Raw genomic sequence first — 26,508 nt, 5'->3', positions numbered from 1 at the left:
GACCCACCAACCAAGGTACCTCAACTCAGATCTTTCCTTGGTTTAGTTAATTACTATCGACAATTCATCAAAGGTTATTCAGCAAGGGCCGCTCTACTCACTGATCTTCTTAAGAAGAATAAGGCATGGGAATGGGACGAAATGTGCCAATAAGCCTTTGAGGATTTGAAGAAGACTATGACTAAGGAGCCGATGTTGGCACTACCCGACCACACCAAGGGTTTTGAGGTACACACAGATGCCTCGGACTTCGCTATAGGGAGAGTCCTTATGTAAGATAGGCATCTGATTGCATTCGAGAGTCGTAAGCTAAATGACACAGAGAGGCGTTACACGGTGCAAGAGAAGGAAATGACCGCCATCATCCATTGCTTGCGCACCTGGAGGCACTATCTTCTAGGGTCTCACTTCATAGCGAAGACCGATAACGTTGCCACTAGCTACTTCCAAACATAGAAGAAGCTAAGTCCCAAGCAAGCTAGGTGGCAAGACTTCCTGCCGAGTTCGACTATACGCTGGAGTATAAGCCAGGAAGTACTAATCATGTGGCCGACGTCCTAAGCCGTAAAGCGGAGCTAGCATCCATGACGAGCCAGCCCTAAGGAGAAGGAGACATAATGGATCTTCTAAGGGAAGGGTGGCTAAGAGCCTTATCACCTTGGCCCATGAAGAGAATACTAAGCGGTTTTGGGTAGAGGACGACCTACTCTACACCAAGGGGAGACGACTCTACGTGCCTAAGTGGGGGAACATAAAGCGCAATCTGATTAAGGAGTGTCATGACACCAAGTGGGTTGGGCACCTTGGGTAACGACGCACGAGGGCACTACTTGAGTCAGCTTACTACTGGCCTCAAATACGGGATGAGGTTAAGTCCTATGTGAGGACTTGTCTTATGTGCCAACAAGACAAGGTGGAGCAACGACAACCTAGAGGCCTGTTGGAACCACTACTTATAGTAGAGCGTCCATGGGACAGTGTCACCATGAACTTCATTATCGGGCTACCCAAGTCGGAGAACAGCGACTATATCATAGTAGTAGTGGACAGGTTCTTTAAGTATGCAACTTTCATAATAGCCTCGACTGACTGCACTGCAAAGGAGACGACAAAGCGATTCTTAAAGCATGTAGTCAAGTATTGGGGATTGCCTAAGTTTATCATTAGTGATCGTGACCCACGATTCACTAGGAAGTTTTGGATGAAGCTCTTCAAGCTTATGGGTTCGGAGCTTCACTTCTCCACAAGCTTTCACCCACAAACGGATGGGCAAACTAAGAGGGTGAACGCCTTACTGGAGCTATACTTGAGACACTTCGTGAGTGCCAACCAAAAGGATTGGGTTAAGTTGCTAGACATAGCCCAGTTCTCGTACAATCTGCAAAGGAGTGAGACAACCAATAAGAGCCCATTCAAGCTAGCCACAGGGCAGCAATCGTTAACTCCTCACACTCAAATGATAGGCTATACAGGGAGAAGTTCAGCGGCTTTCAAGTTCGCTAAGGGGTGGCACGAGCAAGTTGACATAGCACGCTCATACTTGGACAAAGCCACTAATAAAAAGAAGAAGTGGGCAGACAAGAAGCGACGTCACATGGAGTACAAGGTTAGAGACATGGTGTTTGTCAAGCTCCTTCCTCAACAATTCAAATCCCTAAGGTCGGTGCATAAGGGCCTTGTGAGGAGGTATGAAGGACCCTTCCCCATACTTAGGAAGGTCGACAAGGTGTCCTATAGAGTTGAGCTACCACTGAGGTTGAAGATTCATCCCGTCTTCCACGTAACTTACTTGAAACCCTATCACGAAGACAAGGATGATCCAAGCTGAGGGTTGTCTAAGAGGGCACCTACAGCGGTCGTGACCTCCTATGACAAGGAGGTGCAACACATCACTGCAGACCGAGTCATCAGGAGACGAGGTGTGCCTCCTGCTACGGAGTACTTAGTGAAATGGAAGGGACTACCAGAGAGCGAGGCTAGCTAGGAGCCAGCAGATGCACTATGGCAGTTCTAGGAACAGATTGAGCGGTACCGAGCAGAAGGCGTGACGAGGACGTCTGCGGCTTAGGTGGGGGAGAGTGTCACAAAATGCTTCAAATGAGCCTCCCCATGGGTTTATATAGAGCCCAGGAAGCTTCTAAAGACTCCTACACTTAACTATTAGTGGAAAGAGTGTGGAAGATTCTAGAAATGCCTAGAGAAGTCCACACATCTCTACATTATGATGGAAGACATGAGAGGAGTCTAGGGCTTTCTAGAGAATTCTAGAGGTCTCTTGTACATAGGCTTGTACATAGAATGATGTAGGACATTCTAGAATATTCTTGAATTGTAAGGAACCCTCCAAGGTTCCAGAGAGTTCCATTGATGCCTATAAATAGGTGAGGGGCTCATTTGGCCAAGACACCAAGCAAGTGAGTTCCTAAAACACTTGTAAAGGCTTCCTTGAGTAATAAAGCTTCTATTCCTTAAGAATTGCCTACTACGCCTTCTTAAGCTTTCGAGTCATGAGTATCTTAGCCTAGCAAGCTAAGCGTTGGTGATTACTACTCAAAAAGTGCTATATTGTAGCTTGTAATTAACTCTTTTAAACACTCTTGAGTAGTAATTATTACCTTTTAACTCAATTGACATGTTAAGGACCCTTGCAATCGTTTCTAATCAAATTGTGTTAAGTTTTGGTGTTTTTGATAGCTTTTAGCTACACCAAAGCAATCCAAGAATGAGGGAGAACTGTATATAGTTCATGGCAAAGCTTTTGGAAGCTCAAATTCATGAAGAAACCAAGCTTTGGAGCCTCATAGCCCTTTGCCAAAGTCATTCAAAGTATGCAAGGAAAAAGCAACGGAGAGAGGAAAAACAGAGTGAAGAAAATAGAGGACAGCAGCTGCAGTCTTCCTTCGCACTTTTGGAGCACTTTTTGAAGTCCATTTTCTACATTCTATATACCATTTCAAAGCGCAGGAAGTCAAGAATCCAACGCTTCAAACCGTGTACGATTTGGAGCTGAAATGAGGAAGTTACATCCATTGGAAGCCAATCACTCCAAGCTGAAGGAAGAATTTTGCACGGCTGCGAAATCACCCTTTTGTTGCGGAATTATTTCGCAGCCTTTTTGCACAGTGTTATGGGTCTTCCCCTGAAGTTCCACGACGCGATGGAAGCCAAACACCACAAGATGAAAGCCAACTTTATAACGCTGCGGAATCAGCCTTTTGCTGCGAAGTGATTTCGCAGCCCTTTTTGTGCATCTGCGAAATTTCGCAGACCTCTTTTTCACCTGCGAAATGGTCCTTAGTGCTTCCCGATATTTGTAACCGACACTTGGAGATATTTTTCTTTAGATTTTTGTTGTTTAAATCCCCAAACTCTCCTTGTAAGCCACCAATTATAGGATTCCTTAGCTTTTAAGTTAGGAAAAAGGTTAAATATCCATGTACTAGCTATTAATGTAATTTTCATATAAATAGAGCCCGAGGAGCCTATTCTGAGGGTGAGGATCCTTTGTACAAATTTGCAAGGAAGTAAAATATAGAGCACTTGCTCTACTTTTCATATATATTCTTATTTTCTCGTTAGTTTTCTTTCTAGCCAACCAAACTCTAAGGATTTTTCCTCAGAGGATGAGTGGCTAGGCTCTTTGTCTCTTGGAGTGAAGAAAGCCGGGTAAGTTCCCTCATGCATAAATTGGAAGTTTTGTTGTTTTAGTTTTTAATGAAGAGAAAGTGTGACCCGTTAATGGTTTTTATCTTTTTAGTTAACTTAAAACGCCTTTAAATCACCTGGGCCAACACTTGGTAAGGCAAGTGATCTCCGTCCATGGAGATTCACTAGTTTACCCCTTGCGAGCCTCTGTGAGGTGACTTGAAGGTAGGATTTTCTAGAATAGCCAACACTTGGTAAGCTTTTGGACTCCAAGGAGACATCCATTAGTTATCTCTTGCGAGCTTTTGACGGGTAATCCAAGGTTAAAGATCACCTTGAATGGCAAGTGCTAGGTGAGAGGTATGAGCCATTGCAAGTTGTATCAGTGAGAGGGATTTAGTGTTTGAACCCATTAATGGGAAGCATCTGTACAACAACGGTTGGAGAAGGAACTATATGTTAATTCTCTAATGCGAAGAAAAGAAACAAGTGACCGAAACTCCCTTTTTGTATAAGGAATCTGAGCCTAGTGATCTGAAACTCCAAGAAACACTTTTCTTTATAAGTAAAATCAGTTACTATTTTTGGTTAGTTTAAAACCGAACCTTTTTCATTCAAACATCTTTATGTTTTCTTTTAAAGCTAACCTTGAAATGAAAAGACACCAATTCAGCTTTGAATTAATATCATTTGCAAAGTGAAAACCCATCCCAGTGAACGATCCTAAAGCCACTATGCTATAGTAGCTTTGTCTTTGCTACCCTAGTATATGGTGTAATAGGTTATAAATTTTGTTGATTACTCCCTCAATCAAGGAGCACCAGCTGGACACGAATCAGTTGAGACACCAATTAGGCATGAATCAGTTGGGAGTAAGACTGACTTAGCAAGATCAAGCGGCTTGACTTGTCTAAGTGCCGCATGAGCTTAGGAAACAACTAAGTCCATGACATTAGACCCACTTAGGCTTGCTTGGCCCATTAGACTTTTTAAATGTGACTTGTATGGTTGCATGACCCATTTATCTCACTTACTTATTTATTTATTTATTTTTTATTATTATTATCAATCACTTTTATTTAATCATTTATTATATTTTATTTATTTATTTATTTATTTTAATTCATTTTCATTGTTATCAATCACTTTTATTTATTTAGTTATTTTTTTATTTATTTGTTCATTATCTTGTTATTTATCTATTATTATTATTTTTACCATTCTCCGGTTTATTTATTAATTTTAATTTTTTATTTATTTATCCGATTTAAGAATTTGAAGTTTTATAGGAAAATCTATCAATGGAGAAGTTTTTGAAAGCGGTAAGACTCTTTAGGTGATATGCATGGATTGGTTTTGTTTGAAATTTAAAAAAGAGTTTTTTTGATGGATGAGAGAGAATTTGGAGAGAGGAAGACTCCTCACGTAGAAGGACTGCTATTTGCTATAAAAAAAAACTCTAACAAATGGGTGTAGGGTAGAGAAGAAAGATAGGATTGGGAGATTATTTTTTAGAGAGAGAAAAAATGCTAAGAGATATAGGAAGGGATAGAGGAGAAAGATAGGAGATTCGAAGATTGTTTTTAGAGAGAAGAAGAAATATGGGAAATTCAGAGATTGTTTTTCAAAGAGAGAAAAGAAAAGAGAGCCTAGAGCAAGAGATATAGGAAAAAAAAATGAAGTTGGATTTTCCATTTCACCAGAGGGGTTTTCTGGAGGCTAAGAGATACGAAAAGGGATGCTAGAGAGGAGGATTTAAGGGATCGTTTTGGTGGAAAGAAGGAGAACAGCGGTTCACGGGGTTTTCTTTTGAGGATTTCAGAGATGAACCATAGCAGGAAAGCCAAGTAATCGGGTGGAGACTGCCTAGGTACGTTTTCAACCATTTTCTATGCTTTATCTTATGTTCAATTCCTGATGATTCTCTGATGGTTCTGGGCATTTATTTTGTTGATTGGTGTGAACGGAAAGGGCCACAAATTGTTGTGTTGAAATTGGTTCTTTGTTTGTTTTCTATGTTCTTCATTATGTTAATGTCATTGATTCTATCGGAAAGAAATTTGCATTTGAGTCTGTCTTTGAATCTAATCATAGAAATCCTACCCTATTTATGTTAAAAATCTGCTTTGAATCATTCCTTCGTTTTAGCCCATGGATCCGCCCTTGAAATGAGGCTATTGATGTTCACCTTTTGCTCATAATTTCCCCGAAATTTTTTCATATTTCCATCTATGCTTTCTGCTCCTTCTTTCACACGGTGTTGGAGTCCTCATCTATGTGTTCGAGCATGTATTGGGGAAATGACGGAAGTGTTGATATGAGGGATGAAGTGTGCAACAATCTCACTCAAATATTGGATAGTTAATTCCAAGGAGTTGTAGTGAACTGGAGAAACTAGAGGTAGCAAGCTAAGAAGACCACTAAATGGGGTTGCAAAGGAGGTTTTGGGTGATTTTAGAAAGCCTAAAATCGAGGCCACAAGATTCAGAGAAGGTGGATAACAGATGCAGTTGTTGCAACCCGTATTTTGAATGTCATTCTTGTCATTCCCAAGTTGAATCAGAAATCTTTTTGGAAAGATAGCAGCAACTTTGCTGAAATCTTTGATGTGGATTGGTTTATTTCATTCCTATCAAAAGATGTTAAAATCACTAAACAACTTCCTAAAGAGTGAGGGAAGATTATGGTTCAATATGCCATGTGCGTTCCAAGGAAGTGCACTCCAAGTTGCTATTAGAAACGTGTCTTACCTGTACCCACGTTAACAATCAGACTACCATGCATGCATGCCTTTCCTTAAGAAATGATTCCAAGTGGTAGACGTGTGGGTCCCTCTTGAAAGAAGGTCGTATAAGGTTGATGACAGAGCCACAACCAAACTACTTTGCATACTGAGAAGCCAGTTTTGGACACTTCTATATGGTTTCGACTTGGGGCGATTATGTGTTTATTATCAATTTGATTCCGCTTTATGCCATGGTGTTTTTTATTTTGGGAAGGTATTCGATGAGGTTGTATGTGGCGTATAACTACAGGTATATATTGGGAATGCTGTTTGCTATGCATATTCGATTTGTGAGCCTTCAGCATGTGCAGTTTGGGGAATATGTGATTGCAATGGGTGTGTTTTTAGACTGGATATGGGAATTGATACTGAAGCTATCAGTTCAACTATTGAAAAACTGAAGCTGCCAAAGAGAGTTTTCTGTCATTGCCTTGAGGTTTGAGTCAGATTAAAAAGAAATGGAGTGGCCATATGCGTCCAAAATAAAAATAAAAATTGAAGAGATGGGTATCCTTGTTTGTCTCCCTGAGAGGTGAATGTGTGGTTATAGCTACTGGAAATCAAATAAACATTTTGTAGAAGGATAATAACTACTAAGAGCCATGTGGCATTTTTACAAGTAACAACCTTAGGACATTTATATATGGAGCCTAGTCAGAATCTCATGATGTTCTTGGAGTTTGTGATGACTCTAAAACTTTATATTTTATCAAAAGAAATGGTACATTTATGTAGGTCATTAACACTTTCAGATGCCCTAAGAAAATTAAATTGATGGGACTATACTCCATAGCATTAGCAGTTTGATATCTCATGTTGCTCTAGCTAGGATCTTTGTGAAAGTCCATGCATAAAAGGGTCAACAGTTTGCATATGGGCAGACATGATATCTTTTTTTCATGCAATCAACAATGCTACAAGGGACAAACTGCATTTAGAATTCAATTTCAGCACAAAACTCAAAAGGAATTTATAACTCTACTACCACTAAGAATGGGTTCCACTAACAGCTGCATCAAGGATTGAAAACGAGGTGGTTTGCATCCTCTTTGAAGCCACGTTACAGCATGCAGCATGCATAATATGGAATCAGTCAGCCTCCACAAACGATCTTACCTACACGTACCATTCACTAATTCTCAAGGGCAGTCACACCATCCTCCTATTTCTTTGTTTTGTTAAACGGTTCTAGTTTCCTTCAAATTTCATCCTTAAAGAGTTTCTAGATTCATAAAAAATTCAGATTTCAAGAAACCACTTGCTGCCAGTTTTCACTCAACCATTGACCCTTTAGTTTCAAAATTCGTTTCGGCAACTTTAGAATACTTTTAAAAAATTTCCAAAACTTGTATGACTTTCCTCACTTCTTGAACTTGAATTTAAAATTTTGTTTGAGTTAGAAAGCCATTCTAGAATAGAAGATATAAATGAGTTTTTAGAGGGGCTTTGTTTTCACTTAGTTCTAGACACCTGAGATCTTTTTGCAAAAATAAAATACCAAACAACTTTTTAAATTTGATTCAATATTTTTCCTCAATTCTAAGCTTCTTGAAATTGATCTTAGACATGAAAAATATTAAAAAATATGCCTTTTGGGGGAGATATGATTTTTCAAATTCGTGCTTACTATGCATGCTAGATTCTGGACATCTGATTAGTTTGAGTGTTTTAAAAATATTTTTGAGTACTATTTGACCATGGATTCAATTTTTATGTGATATAGACATTTTTAACTACGTGTGTGATTTTTTTTTTTTTGTGATTTTATGTGATCATTTATTATTTTTTTAAAAAAATTTGTTTATGCATGTCACTTTTTCTTATTTAATCTGGACTTTACAAAACTTTTAGGTGTTTTTGCTGTAATCTGTCATTTGAATGAGTGTTTGGATTTCAGTATATTGATCTAGATGTGTAGGAGTTGTTGCTTGAAATTTTTCGTAATTAAATTCCATTCTAAGCCTTTTTTTTTTTTTTTTAGAAATTGCTTTATGATGATTCTTTTTCTAACTACATGCTGATGGTTCTATACTTTACTTGAAATTGTTATTATTTTTGGAGTCATTTGATTTATCTTAGCTCAATTTTTGGTTTTGAAACTGTATATTAGACATAATGGATATGTTATATAATTTATGTTTGTCCTAACCACTCTAGCGGATATGTTATATAATTTATGCTTGTTCTAACCACTCTACCATTTTTGGACGAATCTTATAAAATGTACTTGCTATCCAGGTACATTATCTGTCCTCTAATTCCAAAATTCTATGAAAATGCATGTTATCATGATCTATATCCATGTTTGAATGCTATCCTTGATTGCCTTGATACTTGTTTGATTATCTCTAATAAAACACATGTTGAGTGATATATTATTTAAATTAACTTTTATTGTCTTATAATCACAAGTAAGAATCAGTTCAGGTACACACCCTAACTTTCCTTTATGATTATAATTTGATTTCTTATTTGGCATGCTAGTATTGATAGAATCTCAAAATCACCTTAGCCTACCTCGGTATCTATAATCAACCAATTAATTTCCCCATTTCCCTCAACTAGGTCAGTAGAGACCTCTTTAGGGCTTAGAGGGGTGTTACTTTTTAAAGATACCTTCCCAATAGATAACCTGATCTTCGGACCTAGACTCGGATTTTTCAAAGACACGTTTTTTCAAAAACTATGGAGTCACTTCTTTAGGGTTTGCTTTCTTGTTTTATTTTCCCTTTAAAATAAAAATAAAATAAGTGGCGACTTCAACTTTTCCAAAACTAATTTTTCACCAATAAAAGCGAGTCTTGCCGATTTAGTGGGGGCGCATGTGAAAAATGCGGATCCACAGTATGGAAAAACATTTATATTCCCCAAAATTTATTGAACTTGAAAAGTAAAAAGAAAAATTCCTAAAAGTCAAATTTTTTCCCAATATTGTTACATAAATTCCCCTATAAAATTTATTACTATTTTAAATTTTTATAAACAATTGAGTGAATATATATTAAAGAATTTAAATAATGTCAACAAAGTCTTGAAACTACTTGTAATTCATTCCTTTGGAGTGGAATTAGAGAACTTCGGAGTGCAATTAGAAGACTAAAGAGTTGAACGTATGGATATGAAATCACTAAAAATTTACTAAAAGTTCACATTTTGTTAGGTTTCAACAACACATACATTAAAAAAAAAATGATAAAACAATCATAAAATTAAAAAATTACTTATATATACCATTTTTTACTATAATGAACATAAGGTACAAAGAAATAAGATCAAAATATAAAGAAAAAAGACTATGATATAAAGAAATGAAAGCATATTGCAAAGATGCCAGATCTTTTAAAAAAAAAATCAATAAAAATATGATTTATTAATAATAGTGAAAAATCGTACCACAATTTATTGGAAATTTTCACAATAATTTTTATACCAAAATTAACTCTAGATTTATTTTTAAAAATTCTTTCCCATATTTATCACTTTAATTTTATATCTTAATAATTTTTTTTATAAAATATATTTTTTTAAAAATAGATTTATTTTCATCCAAAAAAATAATTGAATCACATCTTCATAACAATTTTTTTTAAAGCTTACTTTGGCAACTTGGCCAAACCTTATCTTTTAATAAAATATAAAAATGAAAATTCCAACCCACTTGCCAAGCACAGCCTTTAAGAAAAAGCAAGGGTACAGCCAGGATGGCGTCGACACGTGGAGGAGTACTATTGGCCAAATTCTGACCGACTTTCCCTTGAATGCCTATAAACACGACACCCTCTCATCCGCATCTTATTCCCATTTTAATTTGGCTTCTGTATTTCTCTCCGTCTCAATCCTTCATCAAGGTTAGGGTTTTATCTCATCTTCTTCTATTGATATTGATTCATCTATGCTTCTTTAGGGTTTATGATAAGGTTTTTCTGCTTTGCTCGTAGTTTATTTCTGATTATTGATTAGGGTTTTGAAGAGGGTTTTTGTTGGATCATAATTCCTGTTTGTGTGTTTAAAATTTTGTGTGTTCTCGCTGGCTTTGTTTGGGTATTTTGTGGTAGTTTGCTCAAAATCATGATCTGATTCTTCACAGCATAAAACCCTTCGCTCCTGGTATGCTGATGAATTAGGTTTGTTTGGGTGTTCCTTTCTATGTTAAAGGTTTCATCTTTAGGAGATTGTAAAGAAGATCTTCATTGTGAACATGTAAGCCGTCTGTTTGGTTTTGTTTTCTTAGTTTTGGGATCAAGTTGCAAAAGGCATATCTAACTTTCCCTTTTCTTTCTTTAGAAGAAAGAGGGTTGGTCATTATTATCCCAGTAGTTAAATATTTTGGAGTATCCTATCGAATAAAGATTTCGTTTTGGACCTGAAAGCTAGAACCTCCATTCCATGATGCCTTGTGCAACAATTTGTGTTGGTTGAGACTAGTTGATCAAGTTGAGATGCTATGGATGCGGCTTTGACGTTGTTTATAAGTGTCTCAACATTTCTGGAACTGTAACGGTTAAAAGTATTTGTTTAAATGATAAAGATCCCTGAAATCTGAACCACTAAATATATTTGTTAATAAGATAAATTTGAAGACGTCTTCAGTAATAATAGAGTTTGAAATCTATTAGCAGTGCTATTTTACAATAGGATCTAATAGTGACAGGAAACGATTTTTGATTGAAGAAAATTAGAGAAACTTGTGCTGGGTGTTGAGAAAGTCTGAACTTGATGTCTTACATAGATTCACAGTTGTTCAATGTTGCAGGAAGGCAATACTGTAGTTTTTTCTTTACAAATTTAAGGAATAAAGAATAGAAGTGATGATTTATTTTTTTATGCCTAATTAGGTAGCAGACATGTCTAGTTGGTGATTGACTACCGACCTTGTTTTGGTAGGATATAAATTGTAGGCTGAAATGATATATGATCAGTAGGTTTACCTTCTCATGCTAACATAGAGTCATGCAATGATGATGAAGTAGACAAATAGAGTTATATCATAATCCAGAGAGTTGGATGCAATGATCCAATCTTTAGAGGAGGATATAACCCAACTCACTTTGATAAAAAGGGTCTTCATGTTACAACTTAAAATTTTTCAATTTCAAAATTGACTTTTGACTTCGCATCTAACTTGATTGTCTACTTTATGAAAGTGTTCAACCAATATGTAGTTCTTTATTGCAACAAAGGAGTTGGTATTTTGTAGAAGAAAGTTTTCACTGTTTTAGGGAACAAGTCATGTAAAGGATATCTACACTGTCAAACATATTCATATTATAATGACAATGTAAAAAATGTAAGCCTAGGTCCTTTGGTAAACTAGCTTCTTATAAATTCCATAAATTGTTCTTAAAAAGTATAAAGAGTTGGCAAAGTGTGAGAATTTGCCTTGACGATTGAAAGCATAATAAAAGTGGTATATCAGTCATTATTCCTCAATGGGAGGTGATCTAAGGATGTGTGGCTGAGGTCCAGGGCATTCTAATGTGGGGATGTTGACATTAGCCGTTTTACTAGCTTTCTTCTGCATAAGATTTATCCTTGAAGTTATTATATATATATAAGCTTTTGTTGCTCAAATTAAAAAATAAAACAGAACGCCTTTCATATATATATATATATATATATTTCCTTCTATTTTCCCTCATTTACTAATCAATATGATGAGGTTGTTTAAGAAAATTGTTATCTAGTATAGTCTTTCTGTAACATTGTGGAAGGGGTTTTTTTATTTATTGAACATGGCTATGCTTCCTTCCAATATCTATGGATATGAACTTATACCTTATTTCACCAAACTTATATGTTGTTCATGCATGGTTATGGTGTGAAATTTTGGTTATGGTATGATATTTTTGTTCCCTTTCTGATAATGCTAACACATTCTCTTCTTATTCTGATGAAAATTCCCTCATGGGCTGAAAATTGGGTGTAGGTGCTTAATAATGTTTCTGTTCTTTCAGTTTATATTGGTTCCCTGAGAGAATAATATAGCTAATTAGACTCATCCCTGTTGTTGCATAGCAGATGCAGATCTTTGTTAAGACCCTTACTGGAAAAACAATAACTCTAGAGGTTGAGAGTTCTGATACCATTGACAATGTTAAGGCGAAAATCCAAGACAAGGAGGGTATCCCCCCTGACCAGCAAAGGTTGATTTTTGCTGGAAAGCAGCTTGAGGATGGCAGGACTTTGGCCGATTATAACATTCAGAAAGAGTCCACACTCCACCTGGTCCTTCGTTTGAGAGGTGGAATGCAAATATTTGTTAAGACACTCACTGGAAAGACCATCACCCTTGAAGTTGAGAGCTCTGATACGATTGACAATGTAAAGGCGAAAATCCAAGACAAGGAAGGAATCCCCCCTGATCAGCAAAGGTTGATTTTTGCTGGAAAGCAGCTTGAGGATGGCAGGACTTTGGCAGATTATAATATTCAGAAAGAGTCCACCCTACACCTGGTCCTTCGTTTGAGGGGAGGAATGCAAATATTTGTCAAAACGCTAACTGGAAAGACCATCACACTTGAAGTTGAGAGTTCAGATACAATTGACAATGTGAAGGCAAAGATCCAGGACAAGGAGGGTATTCCTCCAGACCAGCAGAGGCTTATCTTTGCTGGTAAGCAGCTGGAGGATGGCCGGACATTGGCTGATTACAATATCCAGAAGGAGTCCACCCTTCATTTGGTTCTCCGTCTGAGAGGTGGCATGCAAATTTTTGTGAAGACCCTTACTGGTAAGACCATTACCCTTGAAGTTGAGAGTTCAGACACCATCGATAATGTTAAAGCGAAAATCCAGGACAAGGAGGGCATTCCCCCAGACCAGCAGAGGCTCATATTTGCAGGTAAGCAGCTTGAGGATGGCCGGACATTGGCTGATTATAACATCCAGAAAGAGTCCACACTTCACTTGGTTCTCCGTTTGAGAGGTGGCATGCAAATTTTTGTGAAGACCCTCACTGGAAAAACTATCACACTTGAAGTTGAGAGTTCAGACACCATTGATAATGTTAAAGCAAAAATCCAGGACAAGGAGGGTATCCCCCCAGACCAGCAGAGGCTCATATTTGCTGGTAAGCAGCTTGAAGATGGTCGGACATTGGCCGATTACAACATCCAGAAGGAATCAACTCTTCACTTGGTTCTCCGTTTGAGAGGTGGCATGCAAATTTTTGTGAAGACCCTTACTGGTAAAACTATCACCCTTGAAGTAGAGAGTTCAGACACTATTGATAATGTGAAAGCAAAAATTCAGGACAAGGAAGGTATTCCACCAGACCAGCAGAGGCTAATCTTTGCTGGTAAGCAGCTAGAAGATGGTCGAACTTTGGCTGACTACAACATACAGAAGGAATCAACCCTTCACCTTGTTCTCCGCTTACGAGGGGGTATGCAAATATTTGTGAAGACCTTAACTGGTAAAACAATCACTCTTGAAGTTGAGAGCTCAGACACAATTGACAATGTCAAGGCAAAAATTCAGGACAAGGAAGGCATTCCTCCTGACCAACAGAGGCTGATCTTTGCTGGAAAACAGCTTGAGGATGGCCGCACTTTGGCTGACTACAATATACAGAAAGAATCTACGCTTCACCTTGTTCTTCGCCTTCGTGGAGGTATGCAGATTTTTGTGAAGACCCTGACAGGTAAAACGATCACACTAGAGGTGGAGAGCTCTGACACCATAGATAATGTGAAGGCAAAGATTCAAGACAAGGAGGGCATCCCTCCAGATCAGCAGAGGCTCATCTTTGCTGGAAAGCAGCTAGAGGATGGGCGGACCTTGGCAGATTACAATATTCAGAAGGAATCTACACTTCATCTTGTTCTTCGACTCCGTGGTGGTGATGGCGGTTGCAGTTGGTGAGTGATAGGTGGTTTTTTGGGGAGTCTATGGAGCAGTTTATTTATCTCGTCTTCTGCATTGTGGTAGGGTCCCTTGCAATGTTTGGTGTTGGTTTATGCATTGATGTCCAATGGTAAACAATGGTCGGTCTTGGCACCTGATTTGGATTTGGATTTACTTCATATAATTAGTATGTGGATTTGGATTATAAGTAAATATTTGGAATATGTGTTAGAAACTCTAAACAAGTAATGGTGGGTTGCAGTATTTTGCTTCTACTTGGGCTTGTCATGGTTATATTTGCAGAAGTTTATAATAAGCATAAGTTTTAAAAAATATAAGACTGGGTCGTGTTATGCTGATTAGAGTTTAATATGCCGAAAGTGTATTCTGTTTATTTATTCAGTTTGGCCACAATGGTTGATGTAAAGACAAGTGACACTGAGAAGAGATTCATCCTCCCATCATTAAGAAATTCAATCATTTTTAAACTCACAAATAACTATTCGTATTCATTCTTAAGACCAAATATGATGAGAGGAGAGGAGCAGCAGAATCTGTTTTCCGTCCTTAACAATACCGATGCTGTTATGAATAAATTCATCTCTTGCTTCCATTCCAAGCCATTAGTTGCCTTTACCAACTTTGTAGAAATAGGTGGCTTACACAGGTAAAGGATTTGGTCCACAAGAAAGACATCTCTAATTATTTGTGTAGTTTTTATTCAAAAGGACTTGTGGTATAGTACTGTTTTTTTGGCTTAGAATAGCTAAATTTATGTGTATTTTGTATCCCATTGTGTGCTTTTCTTGGTGGCAGTGTGTGTATCATGGAATTGAAATTGAAACTTTCATCTCATGGCGTATTTGCTTCTCATAATGCTTTCCTTGGTTGGCCGCATTGAAATGCTAATTTTTCTTAAGGATCTTTCATTAAATCAAGGACAATACAATTAGGCATTTGATGTTTTAAGAATACAACAAATCAAAGAAAAAGAACCTTAATCATTCAATGTTTCAAGAAAGCAACAAATCTAAGTGAATAATTCCTAAGTTTTTAATGTATTAACAAACATTCAACAAGAATAAATTAAGTAAATAAAGGTTAGTAGATATGGAGATCAAATATAGATTTGAACACATACATTGAAGAGGAAAGAAAGCTTAAACATTGTTTCCTATAGAGTTTACATCAAATGGGCCTTACCCTAGTTAGAGAATCTAACTAAGAATGACTTCTTGGAAATAATCTTCATTTATAGACCTTCCAAGTCTTACAGCCTTATTCCCTCTACCAAAGTCTGTTTTAAAAATTCCCCTTACCTGGCTCCTCAAAAGTTAGTATTTATACTTGGAAAACCTTAAGAATCTAGTACAAATGGTAGCATCATCCAATGATCAAATGACTTCAAAAGTAGGCGAGGAAACATCCAAGAAAGGGGTGGAAATAGGCATGTCTCACCCCTAAGGGGGTGCAATATGCCCATAGGCAAGGCAATAGGTGTGTTGCACCCTTAGGGGGTGTGCCATTCCTATGGCCAAGTCAATGGGTGGTATTCCCATCCTAAGGGAGGTATTGTAGGGGGTTTGGTTTTTTTGGTTTCTATCAACCCAAATGTGCACCTTCTAAAGTGTGGACTGCTTATTTGTCTTAATACTGATCTCCGTCATTGGTACAATGCACAATCCTACCCCTAGTACAAACGAGCCTTAGGTTTTTGAGTTTTTCTAATTTTCAAAATTCTCCCTTTATCCTCTATTATCAATTAGGCATCTCTTGCTGTACTTACGTTAATTTGCCAAGTTCCCTAAGTGACTTAAAAAGATGATTAAAGGTCACGATTTGTACAAGAAATAACCTAATAGTAAGTTAATTATTCTTGTGAAAATAATAATTCTTAGTGCAAATTATGTAGTAGAAGTGAGAACCAATATCTCTAGAGGATATGATAATCCATATTAGGATTAATGAACAAAACAAAAAACCTACACAAGGTGAGAAAGCCAAGGAACTTGCTTCCATGACTGATCTAGTAGAAGGAATATAAGCCCAAAAGTTACACGAACAACAAAAGAGCAATAAAGACAAAAATATGCCGTAGAATTAGAAATCTAATATCAATTTTGTGGACCAAGTCCCAAAACCTTAAATTTGATAAAAGGGGAAATTGCTTTGTTTGTAAAAAAATCCAGGCACTATACAACACAATGTAGACATGGGAGGAGGAATGAGTAACCAAAAATCAAGACAAATTTGGTTAACACTAATGCAATAGCTGCAATAGTTTCATCTAATATGAACATGATCACTAATGTGAGGGATTAGGTGGTGGACTCAAGAGGGCTACTAGGCATATCTATGGCAAAAGGATTGCATCTACTTCCTTACATTATAGTAGGAATGTTGAGGAACAACTATTAGTTGTCGACTTGAGGCCCTTGCCTATGATTGAAAAAGGGAAGGTGCCTTTCAAGCTTACTTATGAAAGAGTACTTGCTCTTAATGATGTTCTTCATGTGCTAAACATTTGGAGGAATTTAGTGTACATATATTTACTTGGGAAAGAGGGGTTAAGATCATGATTGAAATTGAAAAAAATATTCTCACGGTGAGAAGGCTATTGTAATTAGGGCTTATTCATATTAAATATTTTAAAAATTATAAATAAAAATACTTTTAGGCTACATTTGAATGGCAAGATAGGATAGGATATGATATATATATATATCTTAGAATATCATATTCCATTTGATTAGATATACATATCCTAGGATATGATTTCCAATGGGATATAATATCTTTTGATATATATATATCTTATATACATAATATTTTAAAGTAGCATATTTAATGATATATGTTATATTATATTATATTTATATTTAATTTTTGAAATGAATAAAAAAATAATATGAAATATACGTTATTTTCAATGTTTAAAGTAAAAATTATATCACATTTAAATATTTTATATTTAAAAAATAAAAAATTTTGTTATGCTTAACAATATTCATGATTAAAATATTTAAACTTTACAAATAATTTTTTATATTATATTATTTAATATATAAAATAATTTATATATCATATATTAATATTATTTTGTAAGTATTTTTTTTAGTTTTTCTTTTTTAATCATAAATTTAATTTATAATAAAAAAATTTATTTTGTAAAACGAGTATATTAAAAAATAAAAAATTGATAAAAAAATAAAATAAAATTTTGATGCATGATATATGTATATCTTACAATGGAATTAACATATCATATGTAAAAGGGATAAAAAAGAGAGTGAATAAAATATATCCCACCACTTATTATATCTCATGTTCAGTTGAACATAGAATAAGATAAATGATGTGATAACTTATTTTATCTCATCATCAACCAAACATGGAATAAGATATAATATCAATCTCTTATCTTATTTCATGTCATATCCGACCAACCAAATATAGACTTAGGCTACGTTTAGTTGACAGGATAGGATAGAATATGTATATCCTAGAATATCATATCCCATTAAATAAGATATGCATATCCTAATATATGATTTTCAAGGATGTAATTTTCAATGGGATATAATATTCTTAGATATACACATCCTATGAACAAAATATTTTAAAGTAGCATATCCAATGAGATATGTTATATTATATTATATTCATATTTAATTTATGAAATGAATAAAAAATGAAATAAAATATATATTATTTTTAGTGTTTAAAATAAAAATTATATCGCATTTAAATATTTGATATTTAAAAAATGAAAATTTTGTTATGTTTAACAATATTCATTATTAAAATATTTGAACTTTACAAATAATTTTTTTATATTATGTTATTTAATATATAAAAATAATTTATATATTATATATTAATATTCTTTTATAAATATTTTATAAAATGGGTATATTAAAAAATATAAAAAAATAATAAAAAAATATTAATTTTTTTATACATGGGATATGTCTATCTCATATCTTACCATGAAATTAACATATCCTATGTAAAAGAGATAAAAAAAAAAAAAAAAAAAAAGGATGAATAATATATCATATCACGTATCCTATCCCATGTTTGATTAAACATAAGATATGATAAGTGATGAGATAACTTATCATATCTATCACCAACCAAATATAAGATAGGATATAATATCCTCTCTCCTATCATATCCCATGCTATATCGGATTAACTAAATATGCCTTAGTTCTTTTACTTATATTGTTTACCTCATGTGATTTATAATCTGTTAGGGTTGGATGTATGAACTATTCTTACATAAAATAAAATGGTAGACGTTGAATTTATGCTAAAATATCTCTAGGAAATCTTGGAAAATGTGAAAGTTGTATAGAATCTAAAAGCACCAAGCAAACTTGCAAGTAGTAGAAAGACAAACAAAACTTATGACTAAGTAATTAAAAAAAAAATACAATGATCGAGGTGATGAAATATTTTACATAACCTTTATAGATAATTCTAAGATATATAATAGTATATCTCTTGAGGAATAAAAATGAAAATAGCCTAGTTTTCATAGAATATAACAAAAGTTAAGACCCAACTAAGTAAAAAAATCAAAAGACTAAAACAGAGCATGGAGAAGAATGAGTCAAACCTTTTCAACCCCCTTGGTGAAGATCACGAGATTCATGTTCCTTAATTAGATGTGTAACTAAAAGAAAGAATTGAACCTTTAGGTTGTGTTTGGTCCCGGAAAATATTAAGAAAAGAAAAAAAAAATACAAAAGAAAATGATTTTTTTCATTTTTGATTGTCTTATATTTTTAAAGAAAATAAAATATAATTAAAATTTAATATATGTTTAAATTATTTAATCTTTATATCGATGAGTTAAAATAAATAAAATGAGTTTAAAGTAACAAATATAAATAATTTATCGATTTTTAATCTGTTTTTTTATTTTTCTTTCCTTCTACTTTTCCTTTATATTTTCTTTTCCTTGCAATTTCCCTCAGATTTTTCGAGAGCCAAACATAGCTTTAAAGATATGATGAATGCAATTATAGTAAGCATATGAGCACCCTTAAACCCCCTTGAAGGACGTTTGAACATTCTAATCCTTATATTTTGTCTTTAAGAGTTCATGTCACATTTTAATATAATCAATCCCATTGCAACGAGAAGTGTTATCCCTCTTGATAGACTCAATAATCAATAAAATTTATTGAAATAAAAACTTGTTTTAATTTTTAAATGTGATGTGATCATTTAAAAAGTGATAATATTGTTCTTTCTTTTTTTTTTTAAATAAATTTTATTTGATGTTATATATGCTCTTGATCATCTTGAATATCTTTATTAAATATATTAGTTATTATAATATTAAAAAGTTTTATAAATATTTAATCCAATTAAAATATTAAACAACTAGAAAATAAATATTTTTGAAATTCATGCATTATGTAATTATCTTTTCATATATAAATTCTTGTTGGTCAAAAATGATTTTAGCAAAAATAAATAAATAAATTATTCTTTGTTCTTGAATGTCTTTATTAAATATATTAACTTTTTTTTTAATATTAAAGAATAAAATTTATTTTAAGTTTTTAAATTGACATATTTACCATCCTTATTTGTGATTAATGTTTATCATCATTAATTTTAACTAATATTTATTTTCATTAATCTTAACCAATAATTTTTTTTTTATTAAACATCCACACTTAAAGTATTATAAATATATAAAGTAATTTTAAAATATTTATCATAAAAAACGAGTAATGGATGTGGAGTCATATTGTTAATTATATTTTCATTAAATAAGAGCAAATAAGACAAAAATAAAATAAAATTGAGATTAAGAATAAATTGACTATTTTAACTTAATACTTAAAGTCGTTTTTAACTTTAAATTGTAATATTAAGTCATTTTACTAAACGTATTTGTTATACTTAACAATTTAAATTAAGTTATTAAATCACTTTAGGTTGTTAAAGTGATTTACTAAATATCATCTAAGCGTTGTTATTTTGTTTGTTAAAAAATTATTCTCTACTAATACTCTTTCATACAAACCCTTAAAATAAGTGGATAAAATGTTGGTATTTAACGTTTAAATTAACACACAAAATTCAAGATCATTGAATTCAAGCCATCTAAATAAAAAATAAAAAATTAAGAACATATTACATACTGTTTGAAGAACACGCAGCCATGTTAAATCGAGAGATTCCCTTCAATTTATAAATCTTAAATCCTTGATCTCTTCTTCTCCTTATCAAACTTTAATACACAGAATTATTTTCTGTAATTGATGGAAGAGAGAACTCACTGCACATGAAGGGTTTCTGTGTATATCTCTTATTAATAGGAGAAGAGGGCCAAGAATACACGTTCAAAACTGTTCTGAACGTGTTATTCGAATAACTGTTTTATTCCTATTAATATTATTATTATTATTTTAATTTACCCACTCCATCAAAGGGTAAATATCCTTATAACAGTTTAAATATTTTGGGTATTCTTTTAATTGGCTAAAAACTTTTATAAGTGGATAAAATAATTAAAACACTAGGTTAGTGGGCCACCCACTTAATTTTAACGTGGAAATAACATTCTCCCACTTGGCCCACTAAACCGATTATGAAAACTATAATATATTTACTTTTATATATAAAATATATACTGGAAAATAAATTTGACACGTGATCACGATTTCAATAAACTTAGCCAATACGTCTAAAATCATACACCATAATACTGAATCAGTTTAGATCATAAATGCAAGTCATGGCGGTCACATAACCATAATGTCATGTTTCCTTCCATGCACCACACATCAATAACCCTTACTAACCCAGTCCTTAATGCCAAACAACCCCTGTAATTTGTCTTGTCAGGACAATTCTTGTTTATCAAACAATAAAACGTGCACCCATAATTGAAAACAAGAATAAACATAAACAATTTTTAATGCGCAAATTGTCAATTACATAACCACCATTCATTATCATACATATTATGGATTACTCAAAAGGCCCATCCTCATAACATGTTCCAAATATGCCTTTGGAGGTAATCCTTTAGTTAATGGATTAACAACCATAAGTGTGGTCCTAATATTTTCAATTGACACTTGTTGTTTCTAGTTTCTTTCTTGAACAACTAAATACTTTAAATCCATGTGTTTCGATCCACTAGAAAATTTGCCATTCTTAGAGAAGAAAACAACTGTGGTGTTATCACAATATATTCTCAAAGGTTTAGCAATAGAGTCGACAACACCAAGCCCTGAGATAAAATTCCGCAACCATAAAGCATGACTTGAAGCTTCAAAACAAGCAACAAACTCGGTCTCCATCGTGGATGAAGCAGTAATTGATTGTTTTTCACTCTTCCACGATATTGCCCTATTTGCCAGCATAAAGACAAATCCTGAAGTTGACTTTAAGCTATCGAGACAACCACCATAATCAGAATCCGAGTAATTGACAACCTCTAATTGTTCTGATCTTTTATATGTGAGCATATAATCCTTTGTCCCTTGTAAGTACCTCATCACCTTCTTTGCAACTTTCCAGTGTTCGAATCCTAGATCACTTTGGTATCTTCCTAACATGCCTATAGCAAAGCTGATATCCGGTCTTGTACATGTTTGAGCATATATCAACTCCCCACAGTTGATGCATAAGGAATTTTCTTCATTTGCTCCCTTTCCATGTTATTCCTTGGGCTCTACATTTTACTTAATTTGTCACCTTTCAATATAGGTGCAATACCCGATGAACATGACTACATATTAAATCTCTTTAAAACTCGATCAATATATCATTTATGAGATAAACCTAACACTCCTTGAGATCGATCCCTAAAGATCTCGATGCCAAAACATAGTTTGCCTCACCCATGTCAACCATATGAAAGTTTTTAGAGAGATGTTCCTTGGTTTCACGTAATAAACCAAGATCACTACTAGCAAGCAAAATATCATCCACATACAGTATCAAAAATATAAACTTGCTACCATTAACTTTCAAATATATACACTGATCAACAATGTTCTCTTTAAATCCGAAAGATGTAATGGTATTATTGAACTTAATATACCATTGTCTGAAAGCTTGTTTAAGACCGTAAATGGATTTCTTTAATTTGCAAACTAGGTGTTCATTTCCTTTCTTTGCGAACCTTTCAGGTTGTTCCATGTAGATATCTTTATCCAAATTCCCATTTAAGAATGCAGTTTTCACATCCATTTGATGTAGCTCTAAATCAAAATGAGCTACAAGTGCCATGATGATTCTAAGCGAATCTTTCTTGGAAACTGGAAAGAAGGTATCTCTGTAATCGATACCTTCCTTTTGAGTGAAACCTTTGGCCACAAGTCTGGCCTTAAATCGTTCGATATTGCCTTTAGCGTCGCGCTTTGTCTTAAAGACCCATTTACAGCCGACGAGTTTACAACTATTAGGCAATTCGATGAGATCCCGACACCATTATGGGCCATAGATTTCAACTCTTCATTCATAGCTTCCATCCATTTACTAGAATCATCACTTTCCATGGCTTGTGAAAACAAAACCGGATCCTTCCTTATCCTAATATCAAAATCAGATTCCTGTAGATACACCACATAATCATCTGTAATGGCAGGTCTCCTTTCTCTTTGAGATCTCCTCAAAGGTGCCGGTTGTGGTGGCTCTACAACATTTTCAATGGCAATATTTTCTGGTGGTAATGAACCATCTCTATTATGTTGCTCATGTTCCTCAACCTGTTAACAGGTTGAGGGGCAATAATTTCTTGAGGTAAAAAAGGTGGTGGGATATCCACTCTTATCTCCTCAATATCTACCTTTCTTGGTTCATTACTCCAACTGATTTCGCCATTCTCTAAGAATCTGGCATTACCGGTTTCAACTATTCTCACACTGTGGTTAGGACAGTAAAATCTGTACCTTTTCGATTTATCCGGATAGCTAATGAAATATCCATATATCGTTCTCGAATCAAGCTTTTTCTCATGTGGGTTATAGATTCTTGTCTCGGCTAGACAACCCCATATATGTATATGTCTCAAACTAAGTTTCCTACCAGTCCATAACTCGAAAGGAGTTTTTGGAACTGCCTTACTAGGAACTCTGTTCAAGATATACATTACGGTTTTTAAGGCTTCACCCCACAATGAAATAGGTACAGAAGAGTAACTCATCATACTCCTAACCATTTCCATTAATGTGCGATTACGCCTTTCAGCAACACCATTTTGTTGTGGCGTACCAGGCATTGTGTATTGAGCACGAATGCCACGTGTAGACTCCCATGTGGGGCTTGTTTTGCTGCAGCATATTTGGCCACGTGTCACTCTCGGGTTGGCTATTAGTGGAATCAAATAGTGGATTTGGAGGACGAATAGGAGAGCGACACCTATTAAGAAGGTTCTAGAAGGAGAATCTGCTGGCCGTTAGAGGAGAGAGGCTGCCAGCTGCATAGGGGTAGTGGAGGCTTGCAGCTGCAGGGAGGGGGTGGTGCTTTTTGGTGCAGGGAGACCTTTTGCCGTTGGAGGATATTTTTTTAGAGGTGAGGAGATTTTGCTGGAGGAAAGCTAAGAAAAACAAAGCAGGCTGCTAGAGAGGGTTTTCAGGAGGAGGAGGAAGACCGGGAGGCTGATCACGGGCAAGAAGGGGACTCATGGATTCTTTTCTATAGGTTGGTTTTTCTCACGTTAAGGCTTTCCTTTTTGTTTGTGTTATCTGGATATTAATGAGTTCTTATCTCAGTGTTTGAATGCATTTGCTGGGAATTTTTGCTTGTTTTTGTTGGGACTTTGAGTTTGCTTGCCATCTATCATAGTCATTGCCAGGAGCTTGATTCATCATTTTGCTCATTCTAATGACTTCCATACCTCATCATGCCTCTTCATACCCATTGTCATCCCCTATACCCATCAAACCATCCCACTAAGCTCATTTCTCACTCTAAACTTTCTTCATACCCATTAACCCATTTCATCTCTCATCCATCATACTTTCTCTCTCTACACCACACCACTCTCCTATTCTCTTTCAAGTGCCCTTCAAGTTCATTCTTCTCACCCCTTTGCATGGCCATGCACGGCCATGCATGACCACCTTCATATCCATTCCTTAGTCCACATGCATGGTCTCAACATGCATGACCACCTTCATACCCATCTCCATGCATGCCCATGTCACATAGCTACTATACCCGTCATCACCTTTTCTCTCTCTACATTCTCCCATCCACTTGCATGGGAACCATGCATGCCACCATCCTTCTATGCCCACCTTACCCATTCTTTCTTATCACCTTTCTCTCTCTACACCACGTTCTTCATGCCCACTTCCTATCCACATGCATGGAATCATGCATATCATCACCCTCTCATGCCCACCTTACCCATTCTTTCTTACCACCTTTCTCTCTCTACCTTCATGCCCACTTCCTATCCACATGCATGAAACCATGCATGGAATCATGCATATCATCACCCTCTCATGCCCACCTTACCCATTCTTTCTTACCATATTTCTCTCTCTACACCACGTTCTTCATGCCCACTTCCTATCCACATGCAATTCCATGCTTATCATCACCCCCCCCCCCCCCCCCCCCCCCCCCCCACCCAATGCATAACCATCTCCCATTTACCCATTTTCCCCATCACCACCTATCTCTCTATACACCACAACCATACCCATATCTTATACCTCCATGCATACACCCACTCCACCAACCCGTAGCCTAATCTTGCCTCATGCATGGCTGTCAAAAGCTCCTCCAATTCACCCATCCACGTGCATGGGACTCATGCTAACGGATATGGGCTTGAGATGAAGCCCAAGTCCAAACTTGATGGTGAAAGGCCTCATGTGATTATGCTAGTGGATATGGGCTTGAGTTGGAGCCCAGGCCTGTATGTGTTGATGAAAGGCCTCTTGTTTAGTTCACCCATCTTAAGTTAGCCCAAGGCCCATGGACGTCCTTTGAAGGCCTTCTTCCCCTTAGGCCCATTCCTAAAGGCCCCTTGTTTTGTTCTCTCATTTTAAGTTGGCCCATGCTCATTCCAAGCCCATGCTCACTTCATGTTTTGTTCACCCACCTTAAGTTGTCCCATGCCCATTCCAAGCCCATGCCCACTTCAATTGATTTGTTCACCCACCTTAAGTTGGCCCATGCCCATTCCAAAGCCATACCCACCTCAAGTTAGCCCTTTTGTTTTCAATTTGCATGACTTATCTTCCTAAAAACATTAATTCCGTTTTCTAAATTAAATTCCAATTTTTTGAAATTTTAATTCTTACATCAATTTATTTAATCGTCATTATCTTATTTATTTATTTATTTGTTCATTTTTAAAATTCAACCTTTAATAATCTCTCAAATTCCGTTTTCTAAATTAAATTCCAATGTCCGAAATTTTAATTCTTACATCAATTTATTTAATCGTCATTATTTTATTTATTTATTTATTCGTTTATTTTTAAAATTCAACCTTCAAACAATTCCTCAAATTCCGTTTTCTAAATTAAATTCCAATGTCCGAAATTTTAATTCTTACATCAATTTATTTAATCGTCATTATTTTATTTATTTATTTATTCGTTTATTTTTAAAATTCAACCTTCAAACAATTCCTCAAAATCCCGATTTCTAAATTTAAATTCCGATTTCCGAAATTTTTAATTCTCATATCGATTTATTTAATCATTATCATTTTATTTATTCGTTTATTTTTTAAACTCAATCTTTAAATAATTCTTTAGGATTCTAATTTTCAAAATTTAACTTCCAAAATTCCCATTCCTAAATTCAATTCCCAAAACTTCAATTTCCAAATAATTTTCGAGACTCCAATTATCAAACAATCTTTGAGACTTCAATTTTCAAATAAATTTCAAAAATCCAGTTTTCACTCGAACAGTTTTTAATTCCGCTTTGGTTTTTAAATAATCTTCTTTTTTCTCTTAATTTTATATAAGCGTGAATGTCATTTTCATAATTTCAGAATAATGGAATTTGTGAGATTAATTCATGCAAGATCGATCGGGCTTTGGTGGGGGCCCCACATACGTGATTTTATGATCAATTGGAGGATTGATTGATTTAATTACCATGCATGATTGATTTTATTCTGCTCTATGACATGCTCGAAATTATTCCTTAATTGTACACTAACCTCACTTCTTGATAGCGCTTTATGGATCACTGCTCAGGTATGCATCCACATCCGCTCGGGT

At 35.0% G+C, this 26,508-nt stretch overlaps 1 protein-coding gene across 2 annotated transcripts in view; it reads left to right on the top strand.

Annotated features, from left to right (window-relative positions):
• The window catches only part of LOC117930099 (polyubiquitin-like), a 41,979-nt gene extending 27,429 nt beyond the window's left edge, over positions 1-14,550 (top strand). Inside the window, exons 1-2 of one of the 2 annotated variants that reach the window (XM_034850552.1) lie at positions 10,174-10,278; positions 12,449-14,550. In XM_034850552.1, coding sequence (XP_034706443.1) covers positions 10,189-10,278; positions 12,449-14,293 — 1,935 coding nt within the window. In that variant the 5' untranslated portion in view covers positions 10,174-10,188 and the 3' untranslated portion in view covers positions 14,294-14,550. Of the gene's footprint in view, positions 1-10,173; positions 10,279-12,448 lie in introns of those variants that run through there. The other variant, XM_034850554.1, reaches the window with a different exon arrangement.
• The last annotated feature ends 11,958 nt before the right edge of the window (positions 14,551-26,508 follow it).

Source organism: Vitis riparia, chromosome 14 (assembly GCF_004353265.1).
Source record: "Vitis riparia cultivar Riparia Gloire de Montpellier isolate 1030 chromosome 14, EGFV_Vit.rip_1.0, whole genome shotgun sequence".
In the NCBI taxonomy this organism is placed as follows: domain Eukaryota; kingdom Viridiplantae; phylum Streptophyta; class Magnoliopsida; order Vitales; family Vitaceae; genus Vitis; species Vitis riparia.
Note: the sequence above shows the minus strand (reverse complement) of the source record. Positions and strands in the feature narration are given on the sequence as shown.